Here is an 11,812-nt window from a genome sequence, read left to right as displayed (position 1 = left end):
AAGAAACAGGAGCACTGTGACCAGAGGGAGCAGCAGGCCTGACAGCTCTGAGAATGGAGGGGGCTGGGTCTCACTGCACATTTGTGGAAGGGAGAGTTTGGTTCAGCAAGCACAACATTTTGGTATCGAAATTCAGACCAAGGCAGTGGCCCAAATGAGTTAACAGTCTCCACAGGGAAAACCCATCAAACTGAAGCACACAAACATGAACAGCACCTTGACAGAAATGGCAGATGTATTTATGCAGGAGACCTATGCAGACATACTGCCAGAAAAATCACGTTATTCGGAAAGGGCGTGGCACCTGAAAACAAAGGCAGGAAATGGAATGGTTCTGTCCATGTGCTTAGACCATAAGCCAACCTCCAGGCGTAAGGCAAGATAGTTTAGGGTGGGGATTCACTTTTCTACTGTTCACAAAGATAGGCTGCTCAGTTGGTCCATGCTGGTCACTGCTTGTGTACTGGCCAGCTGAGGTGCTGGATGCAGCCTGGAGTCTGCAGAACAGAGCTTTTCACAAAGGAGGGCACTGATTGCGGGATAGCTGGCTCCCCTTACTAGTGCCATCAGAAAATAGGGAAGGTTGCTCTGCAGATTACGCAGGATGGAAGAGGTTACCTGTGGCCTCACCCCTCCTCCTTCTAGCACACGTACAACACAGGGCAGTGTTTTCCTCTGAATGGCTGAAGCAGGGCCAGAATGGCAGCAGTGCTCAGGAAGAGAGGATTTGGTCAACACCGGTGGTGGTTTCTCACCAACAAGGGCAGATTAACGAGGAAGCTGGCAACATTTAAGAATTGGGAAATCCCATTGTGTGCCAGAGATTCCTTTTCAAAGCCAATGGCACCTTCCCACTCACACCAGCTTCCTGGTCTGAAACATTAGCTGTAGGGTTTAGTGACTCAAATATGTTTGTTGGCTTTCTCTTCCGAGCCCTGCAGAGGGAGTGAGCTGGATTCTTTTGTGGAGTACATGAAGAGAACTGTTTACCAAGCACTTGTCTTCAGAAGTCATACTGATGTAACTAGATCAGTATCACAGAACACCTTTGCGGGGCCACTCAAATGGGTTTACATGTGTTGTGTCAATTTAGCTTAATTTGGTTATTAGCCCTCTTAAATCGAACCCCTTTTGCAGGTATTCTCATCTGTTTCACTAAACTGATTTAGAAACCAGTTTAGTTAAATTGGTGTAATGTGTGTGCGTAGGCCAGGCCTAAATCGCAACTGCAAAATATTACTGGTGGCTATTCATGAGCTAGAAAGATTCCATCTTGATTTACAACACGCAGTTTGTGAGGCTGGCAGTTAGAAAAGCATATAACAGAGATCATGGACACAAAACGTCAAACTCCATAATGCCATTGTCACAGCCTCTTTTTAGAGTATAAAGTGCATTTTAAGAAGTCAGCTAGTCCTTACCATGAAAATAGGGGTAGCTATTTCTTCCTTTGAAAGATCTGGCTCTCCACCTGGCAGTGCAATGGCCTTATAGAGCAACACTATTTGATACTGATGTGGCAATTTCACCTAGCTTCTTTCACATGTGATATATGGAAAATGCATCTCTTTGCATGTCCACAATTTCCTAGTGGTTTTGCTAATGTAACTTATTGTTGAAGTTAAAGGAACGAGGCTTCATGAAGGATTTAAAACAGAGCAAATAATAAAAAAATCTAGTGTAAGCACTTACCAAACTTTCAGAGTTTAAGAAAGCTTGAAATAGCAGGCTACAAAACCTATAGCTTCCTCCCTACCTGTCTGTGTTGACGACTGCATCTACTTCAGGGATGTTGGCTTTGAGGGAGATTGCACTCAGTTCATTAAGTTCTTGGCTGTTTAGCAGAAGATACTTGTTCCTGAACAAAAATCATTGAGAGAGAAAAGGGAAAATGAGGCCGGGCACATCCATTTGTCTCCTTAATTCATGACGTAGGTAAAATGTTGCTAGTTATAGACACTGCAGCTGCAACCAGCAACTCCAAGCTGAACAAGACAGTGTGGCTAAGTTATTTGTGAAACTGGAAAGACGGGAACAGACCTTTATTTGTGCAGCCCACTACTGGGCTGTCGCCCTGCCTAAGAGTGCATGCTATCACATTGCCAGTCCTCCTGAAATTCAGTCCCTGTCGCTAATAGTTAAAAAAGCAGTGCCAGGCTTCTTACACTTATCTTTTTTATTATACCATAACCATCCAAAAGCAAATTAGAGAAAAAAAGATACAATACAAGGATAGCCTTTCAGCTCTTACAAAAGAGGTATTTCATCTCCTATAATAGCTTCCAACAGATTAAATAGCAAGGATATTAACTTTCAAAAATATAAATGGTAGCTTAACAGATTTCAGAAAATTCAGACAGCACAGCCTTCCAAGAATCCCTCAAAAAGTCTCTATGCTGCCTATCACTACCTGCCCAATAATATGAAGATTAACTAGTAACATTAATTTGTATAAAGCACTCAACTTTTCCAGTACTTGATTACAATCTACTTGACTATGCTCCCACCCTACTCCTGGAAAGCACCAAAACACATCAGGAAACAAACTAGAAAAACAGGGACGGGTATAAAAATGTAAAGAACTCACACAATAAAATATTTAGCCAAGTAACTACGTAAAAGAGAAAGTGTTTTTCCAATGTCATTCAAATAAACCTGAATTGCCCATTCCCCATTTTCGAGAACGCAAAAATCATTTATATACTCTGTTCTACAATATTCACTGTGAAAGAATTTTTTTTTTAAAGAAATGCATTACAAGAACTATTCTTTCAAATGCAACACACTCACTTTTGCTGTAAATCATAATTTTAGTCTGTTTTAGTTGCAAGTGGCCAACAATGATTTTTTAACTATAAACATAATCCTGATAATGAAGGCCAGGAGGCTATCTAGCTATTTTCTAGGTCACACCAATTCCAGCCACCAGTTAGTCAAGGTGACTTCCAAGACTACAAAAGGCTTCCTTTCACTGGCTATAGTAATGATTGAGATCTCTCTCCAAGTATTGTTTAGCATCTGCCAGCAATTCTCCCCTACTTTAAGATGCTGGACCAAGACAAAATATAAATTGTTCCTCAGATGCCTTATTACTTTTAACACCTAACCCTGCTGATTAGCATCAGCTGGAGTTGCCACATGGTATCTCTGTTTCCTTCCAGGTCAACAGGTTTCTGCAACGGAATTCTAACATCTCTCACTATTAAAAAAAGGAATTCTCTGAATCCTTAGCCAGTAACTCAGGGATTTAGCTGAGTCTTCTCTCCCTGTACCAGCTGAGTTCAAGCACTCTTCAGTCTCTTGCTTTCATCAGGTTTTCAGGTAACTCAAGTTTATCAGTCATTTTACATGCCTTAACAGAGATTTTACTTTACTATTAATTTTAATAATCCACTTTCTTAAGCATGTCTGTTTTAGATTCCACACTTTCCATTCAGTTTCAGTGGATTCCAATGTTCATGATCTAAAGATGTTCAACTTTTAGATGTTTAACTTTATAATTTTTGTTTCAACCATGCTTGAGGTTTTTATAGTGATCGCTTTAATACAGACAGCATCTGAGGAGACTTACTGTACCATCTGGGAGTTGTTGCTGGGCTAATAGTGGCTGCAGAGGGAAAGTTTTTGATGGGCTGAGATACAGATCTAGATCCCAGCTTTCATGGTGTGAGATCTCTCAAGGTAAATGTGACACTTTTACAGCATAAGAATTGGTGTAAGAGCATTATTTACTGTCTAGTCGAGAAACTTCTGAGAGTGCAAGAGAACAGCATCTGGGTTCCCTCCATCTACCCCATTTTGACCTTTCGAGATGAGATGCATGTTTTCTCATTCTGAGCAACGTGTGCATGCTCTTAGGATAGTTTTGGTATTTTCTATCCTTGCAATTTTTCCCCTGAAACATTACAAACCAGTCAGAATCCAGTGCTATAGGTGTAATTTAGATTTCTCCTTGAAATGGGAATTACCTGCACTGTCTGTGTCTAGAAGTGAACATTTTATTTATCCTTGTCAGAAAGCACTTCCGCATTAGTTCTTATTAGAGCTCTACACCAGGCAGCACTTCCTTTCCCAGTCCCTATTTTCAGGAAATTACAAATTACAGATTGACATTTTTCATGCAGTGGGATGTTTGCTGAAAAGGTGTAAGAATGTAATTAACAAATCATCAGATAAAGGCAAGTGTAACAGAACACTTCTTAATTTGCTCCACTCCATGCATCCGACAAAGTGGGTATTCACCCACAAAAGCTTATGCTCCAATAATCTGTTAGTCTATAACAGGGGTCGGCAACCTGTCAGAAGTGGTGTGCCAAGTCTTCATTTATTCACTTTAAGGTTTCGCGTGCCAGTCATACATTTTAACGTTTTTTAGAAGGTCTCTGTCTATAAATCTATAGATTATAGAACTGAACTATTGTCGTATGTAAACAAGGTTTTCAAAATGTTTAAGAAGCTTCATTTAAAATTAAATTAAAATGCTGATCTTATGCTGCCGGCCCGCTTAGCCCATTGCTGGCCTGGGGTTCCGTTCACCGAGGCTGGCAGTGGGCTGAGCGGGGCCTGAGGCCAGGACCCCAGTTGGCAAGGGACTGGCAGCCAGAACCCCAGACTGGCAGTGGGCTAAGTGGCTCAGCCCGCTGCCGCTCGGCCCCGAGTCCTGGCCCTGTCCACATACAGTAGGTACCTACCTTCTCCCTGGTTCTAGCCACTCTCTTCCTCTCTCTGCACTGCGATGAGGGTGGGAGTGCACTGAGCACAGGGCTGGGGGTTGGAGTGCAGGGTCTGGCCAGGAGCTAGAATGAGGGAGGGGGCTCAGGGTTGGGGCAGGAGGTTTGGGTGTGGAGCGCTTACCTGGGCAGCTCCCATTTGGTGCGAGGGGCGCGCGTGTGTTATGTGCGCGCGTGTTCAGGAACTTCCGTTTGGTGATCAGGGTGGGAGTGGGGATGTGGCGGGTGCAAGAGTCAGGGCATGGCGTATAGGGGTCTGGGGGTGTGTGGGCTGGGGTCATGGGGGTGCTCCCCCATACATCTACACTGCAATTAAAAACCCGCGGCTGTCCATGCCAGCTGATTTGGGTTCACGGGCTGGTGTAATCGCAGTGTTGATATTCAGGTTCTGGCTGCAGCCCGGGCTCTAGTACCCTTTGAGGGGGAGGGTCCCAGAGCTCACGCTCCAACCCGAGCCTGAATGTCCACACAGCAATTAAATAGCCCCTTAGCCCAAGGCCCGCAAGCCTGAGTCAGCTGGCACGGGCCAATCACGTTGTCTAATTGCAGTGTAGACATACTCTTAGAAAGACACTCAACTTTTGACATTCAATAAGCAAGTACTAGTATATTGAGAACACCTTCATCTACCTTTTGAAAGGAAAAACTGCATACACAGCACCTGAGATAGAACTGTTCATTATGTACCCTCCTGAAAACACTATCAATTTAAGCTACAGGAAGATTAAATACAATTCCCCAAGCCTGAGTTTTATCAGGACTAAATCCTCACTTGTGAAGAGTTCCATGGGATCCTTAATGATCACAAGTTGCCTAGCAAAATCAAGGTCTATCTAAAAAGACCTGCAGCAAAACCCTTGTGCCACACTACTGCACTGGCTTACTACTCACTCTGAGGGAGGAGAGCCACCTACTACTCATGAAACCTACTTTCACACTATTTCTCATTTACCAAAAAGCCTTTTTATATCAGCAGTGGAACACTTAAATACAATAGCTCGGGGCAAAGCATTTAAACACATTTGGGGTGCTCAATAATTTAGTTAAAAGGGAACAAGAGACACTATTAAATACAATTTACCGTAAGCTTGTTTTTTCCATACTTACTCATGATGATCACTAAAACTTTGAAGAAGCCTCAAAAACTGTATCTTTAAAGTAATGTCCTACCAAAAAAAAAAAAAAAAGTGAAAAAACCCTTTAAATATGTATTATACATATTACAGTATCATCACTAATGATAAGCAGAGAAGAAATAGGTATCTCAGACTAGGCTGGAGTTGGACATCTTTCAAGACTGAAAAGGTATTCACAACATCCTGAATGTGACAAGCAATTGGAGGGAGGGAAGGAAGGAAGGAAGGAACTTCATCATGAGTTCCCCAAAACAGAAGAGAATGAAAAGGGTGACGGGATGTGTGCAGTGTAACATAAAGCTAAGTTTATTTAAAATAAAATAAATAAAAGCTAAGTTTACCTCCAGATTTCCAGGTATAAAGCAATGCCTCGTATCTGGTATCAAGGCTCTCAAATCAATGGACTACAGCAATTCCAAGGGCGGGGGAAATGTTCTATAACTGTAGCATTTAAATTACCATGCCAAATGTGAAACTAGGGTACTCACTGGACTACAGTCACAATTTTGATTATGCCCACGCAGAACAAGGGCTGATGCCGAATGCTTCCTCCAGATCAGTTTGTCAAACAGGTTATTAAGGCCAGGAATCAATTTGAATTCTGCTATCATTTTGTGAACCTGGACAAGAAAAGAAAAGTGTTAAATGTGTCTGGTACCTTCACAAAGGGGAAAAGGCAGTTTAGAACACAGATGGGCATGACTACATCATCTCTTGTTAGCAGAGACACTGAAATGCGTTACTGAACAATGTGGGTTTTACTCCACATACAAGAAGTGGTGAATCCCAAGGGAAAGACTTCAGTCTCCTTCAAGAATTAATTCTGTCCACGTCCACTGAACAGAAACATTTGATCCAGTTTCTTTAGAGACAGCCTAAACTGATGCTTGAATTTATAGAGGTTCCTCTGAAGAATGAGCTAGGGGCAACAGCATACTCTGGAAGAGGAAAGTTAGCACACTGAAGGTAAAGGGACACCCAACTATTTATGTATGCTGAAATTCTTCCTATAACATTTTAGTGCAGTTCCCTGGTCTCTTTTCTGCTGATCCTAGGTCAGGCCACTGATTCTAGGGTGGCTCCTTGCAGGCAGGAATGAAAATAATGCCTGTGGCATTTTCCCAGGGTCCTAGCATGGGATACTAGGTGCTGTGGAGAATGTTGTCCTGCAGCACTAGCAGGGAACTGACCTGCAATGCACAAGCAGCACAAACGTTAGTCACCAAACCAGCATGTTTTTCCTGATGCTTCCCCTACTCCACCCCCTGTTCTTTTTTGTTTTTGTTTTTTTAAAAAGAAAGAAAATGCAGATCATCTCTTAAACATGCCTCTGCCTGAAAAGTCCCAGATGTGGGACAAAACCAGAATGAGGGAGTCAGTCAGTCATGCAGGAAACTTATGCTGTGGGATTTTTTCCTTCTGTGGAAAGGACTTCAATTAATACCTCAGATTCAGAATTCTCCATTTCTGATGTAAGTGATTTGGAGGGGGAGAGAGAAGGCCAAGTGTGTGTGAAATGTAGGGAGCTTTGGGACTAAAATGAGCAATGCCCCTGCAGATGAGGTGCAAGTCAGAGTTCTACTCACAAGCTTGACTAGGACAGTCTTATGAGTATTTGGCTCTGGTGAGGCCACATCTGGAGTATTGCATCCAGTTTTGGTCCCCTCACTACAGAAGGGATGTGGACAAACTGGAGAGAGTCCAGCAGAGGGCAACAAAAATGATTAGGGGGCTGGGGCACATGGCTTACGAGGAGAGGCTGAGGGAACTAAGCTTATTTAGTCTGCAGAAGAGAAGAGTGAGGGGGGATTTGATAGCAGCCTTCAACTACCTGAAGGGGGGTTCCAAAGAGGATGGAGCTAGGCTGTTCTCAGTTACGGCAGATGACAGAACAAGGAGCAATGGTCTCAAGTTACAGTGGGGGAGGTCTAGGTTGGATATTAGGAAACACTATTTCACTAGGAGGGGGGTGAAGCACTGGAATGGGTTACCTAGGGAGGTGGTGGAATCTCCATCCTTAGAGGTTTTTAAGGCCTGGCTTGCCAAAGCCCTGGCTGGGATGATTTAGTTGGTGTTAGCCCATCTTTCCTCAAATAGTTCAGCCATTTAGATGAACCCAGGCAGCAGGTTTCTTAATTTTAATTGGATCAATCATTTCCATAGCTGGCATTTTGTTTAGCAGTCATAGTACTGAAATCCACGGACGGCCTGCAGTCACATTTTAACATGATCTCTCAGTAAATCAGGACATTTCCCTAACAGGGAATGCGGGATCCTGTTTCTGCATCAGTTTTCTGGAACCACACATGAAGTCTAACTCAGCAGTCCCAGAAAGTGGAATCCTCCCAACATTATATTTGCACTCTGTCCAACATTTCAGTCAGCCTTTTACCTACCCCCACCTCCGCCTTCACATTCTCCCACACGCCAAGAGACTCCTGCACAGAGCAAGGGACTCTCCCAATCATTTCCAGAGACAGTTGCCAATAGCTGTCTGCAGAAACTACTTTGGATGCACTAGCCCCTCACAGTGGCCAGTATGGCATAACTGCAGCAGGGCGAACTATAAAATGTATAAAAACTATATGTGAAAATGCAGAACTTGCAGCTTCCCTGTTGTCTCCACCAGTGTTCACCGTTTTAACAACAAGAATCAGATTGTCATACTCAGTGCCTTTGTGTCCTGTGCCAACCAACACACCCCTAGATGCTTTCCTGCCTTCTTAATATTAGCCTACTGAACTGTAAGACCAAGCGGGGCTAACCTTTATATCTTATGACACCCATAAACCATAAGGGTTGCTTTCTAATTTCACTGTCCCTCCTAGAGACCCCATTTGAACTATTGCTATATAGTTCAGTTGAATGCCAGAACAAATCCTCTTTGGCATCTTCCCACTGCTGCTCAAGATTGTGCAGATGGTTTAATGCCCATTTCCAGTTCCTCATTACGCTAAACCCCATCACACTTCCTCTTAACGTGTGCCGCTTGGCTCCCCAAGAAACGGCAGGTAGAGCAGCAGAGTATCTTTCACCACTTAAGTAGAACCATGTAAGACAACCTAAAGAAATATGTGAAGTGACTACTTGAGGGTGCGGTTATAATTACAGGGCATGAAAAGCCAACCAATGCAGTAAAGAGCCACTTCTCTATCCGAGTGTGATCATCCCAAGGGGGCAGTGAAGTGTGGTCACGGAGCCTCTGCTAGCACTGCAGAGAAGAATTGAACAGTGTACAATGTCACCAAGAAGAGAATCTAGAGAGATGCTTCAGTATTGGAGAATTTAGTTTTTTCAGAATGTTCCCTTGCTGAAAAATTAAATGCCTATTTACATTTCTTTTCATAAATCAGCGATCCAAAAAGAGTTTTGTAACCTCCTGAGACAACAGCATAATTCTGCATGGAATTGCAGACGCAAGATCTTTGGTTGCCCGAATTGGAAGACTGATGTCACAAACCTATGACCTTTAATCCCCTCCGCCTGGCAACTGCTGATCTATATGGTGGTTACCATGGCAGAAGCAGCAGAGGGAGAACACAGACAGCTGCAGCGGCCCAGGAGCCAGCAAAGAGAGCTGTAAACAGGGGAGTTTCAATGGCAGTTCTGTTGGAGGAGAAGATTAACAGGGTTTAGGTGGGAAGGCGGTGGCAGATACAGAGGCAGCAGTGGGAGTGACCCATGTCGTGGAAGACACAATGAGGATGACTGGATGTGGAAGCTGTGGTATGTAAATGATCCTGGAGGGGGTACCTGGTAAGAGTTTTGTCGGCATGAAATGCCGTCTGATAGAGCTGATGGAGGAAAAAGATCCGAGGTTTGGAGATGGAGGTGGAAAGTCTGGTTGAGTTTAGAAGGCGGTTTGAGTAGATTATGGAGCAAAGACACGAGGTATCTGAAGGGAAAAGCTCAGACTTGCAGATGGAAGCAGGACTGAGGAATTCTGAGGGGAGACTGCTGGGTGAGGAAAGTGGTCAATGGAAGCATGTGACTAAAAGAACCAGGCAGAGGAAAAGATGGGCTAGTAAAGGAGAAACAGAGCTCAAGAACAGGTCTGTAGAGTTGGAAAATGAAGAAGGGGCTCAGCAGGTGGTCACTGAAGATGGAAGGGCAAGGAAGAAGAGAAGAGCGGCTAGTCCTATAGGAAAAGGGGAAGAGTCAATGGAGACCACACCAAATATGAGCCCCAGGAGGATACAAGATGGGTTGAAGAGGAATGGAAAGAACTTGCAGCCAGAGGGAACAGGGGACAGACTGGAGAATAGCACCGTCACCAGGAAAAGGCAGGTCTATGTGATCGGGGACTCTTTACTGAGAAGAATAGACAGGCCTGTAACCGGAGCTGATCCAGAGACTAGAAGGGTGTGCTGTCTTCCAGGTGCTAAGATATGGGATGTAGACCTGAAGTTGAAAAGGATCCTAAAGGGAGCAGGAAAGAATCCCCTAATTATCCTTCATGTGGGAACAAATGATACGGATAGATTCTTGCTGGAAAGTATTAAGGGAGACTATGCTAGGCTGGGGAAGACGCTTAAGGAAATCGAGGCTCAGATTTTGAGGCCTAATCGGGTACAGAATGTGAGCGAGGCCAAAGAGCAAAAATGAAGATGTTTGTTCACCAATGCGAGGAGCCTCGGCAACAAAATGGAGGAACTAGAGCTACTGGGGCAGAAGGTGAAACCAGCTATTCTAGGGAGAACAGAGACCGGGTGGAACAGTCGTCACGGCTGGACTGTGGGTGTTGAAGGGTCTGTGCTGTTTAGGAAAGACAGAAATAAAGGCAAAGGTGGTGGAGTAGCACTGTGTATCAATGATGAAGCAGAACATAAACAAATAAGAAGCGATGGAATGGATAAGACAGAGTCCGTCTGAGCAAAAATCACATTGGGGAAGAAAACTACTAGAGCCTCCCCTGGGATAGTGCTTGGGGTGAGCTATAGACCGCCGGGGTCCGATCTGGATATGGATAGAGCCCTCTTTAATGTTTTTAATGAAGTAAATACTAATGGAAACTGCATGATCATGGGAGATTAACTTCCCAGATATAGACTGGAGGACGAGTGCTAGTAATAATAGGGCTCAGATTTTCCTAGATGCGATAGCCGAGGGATTGCTTCATCAAGTAGTTGTTGAACCGACTAGAGGGGATTTTAGATTTGGTTTTGGTGAGTAGTGAGGACCTCAGAAGAAATGGTTGTAGGGGACAATCTTGGTTCAAGTGATCATGAGCCAATTCAGTTCAAACTGAACGGAAGGATAAACAAAAATAAATCTGCAACTAGGGTTTTTGATTTCAAAAGGGCTGACTTTCAAAAATTAAGGAAATTAGTTAGGGAAGTGGATTGGACTGAAGAACTTATGGATCTAAAAGGCAGAGGAGGCCTGGGATTACTTTAAGTCAAAGCTGCAGAAGCTATCGGAAGCCTGCAACCCAAGAAAGGGGAAAAAATTCATAGGCAGGAGTTTGAGATGCTTGCTCATCCAGCTTGGTCTACGAGAGGTGATTAAAAGAAAGCATACAGGGAGTGGAAGATGGGAGGGATCAGCAAGGAAAGCTACCTTATTGAGGTCAGAACACGTAGGGATAAAGTGAGACAGGCTAAAAGTCAAGTAGAGTTGGACCTTGCAAAGGGAATTAAAACCAAAAGTAAAAGGTTCTATAGCCATATAAATAAGAAGAAAACAAAGAAAGAAGAAGTGGGACTGCTAAACACTGAGGATGGAGTGGAGGTTAAGGATAATCTAGGCATGGCCCAATATCTAAACAAATACTTTGCCTCAGTCTTTAATAAGGCTAATGAGGATCTTAGGGCATGACAAATGGGAATGAGGATATGGAGGTAGATATTACCATATCTGAGGTAGAAGCGAAACTCAAACAGCTTAATGGGACTAAATCGGGGGGCCCATATAATCTTCATCCAAGAATATTAAAAGAATTGGCAA

The 11,812-nt window shown here is 43.6% G+C and overlaps 1 protein-coding gene across 1 annotated transcript in view; it reads right to left on the bottom strand.

Moving 5' to 3' along the window:
• The window catches only part of TRPC4AP (transient receptor potential cation channel subfamily C member 4 associated protein), a 70,377-nt gene that overhangs the window by 9,902 nt on the left and 48,663 nt on the right, over positions 1–11,812 (bottom strand). The window contains exons 10-12 of the mRNA XM_073309576.1: positions 6,355–6,486; positions 5,838–5,896; positions 1,757–1,858 (exon numbers count right to left, since the gene is read on the bottom strand). Coding sequence (XP_073165677.1) covers positions 1,757–1,858; positions 5,838–5,896; positions 6,355–6,486 — 293 coding nt within the window. The remainder of the gene's footprint in view (positions 1–1,756; positions 1,859–5,837; positions 5,897–6,354; positions 6,487–11,812) is intronic.

The sequence above is a fragment of the Lepidochelys kempii genome, chromosome 13 (genome assembly GCF_965140265.1).
Source record: "Lepidochelys kempii isolate rLepKem1 chromosome 13, rLepKem1.hap2, whole genome shotgun sequence".
Lineage (NCBI taxonomy): Eukaryota > Metazoa > Chordata > Testudines > Cheloniidae > Lepidochelys > Lepidochelys kempii.
Note: the sequence above shows the minus strand (reverse complement) of the source record. Positions and strands in the feature narration are given on the sequence as shown.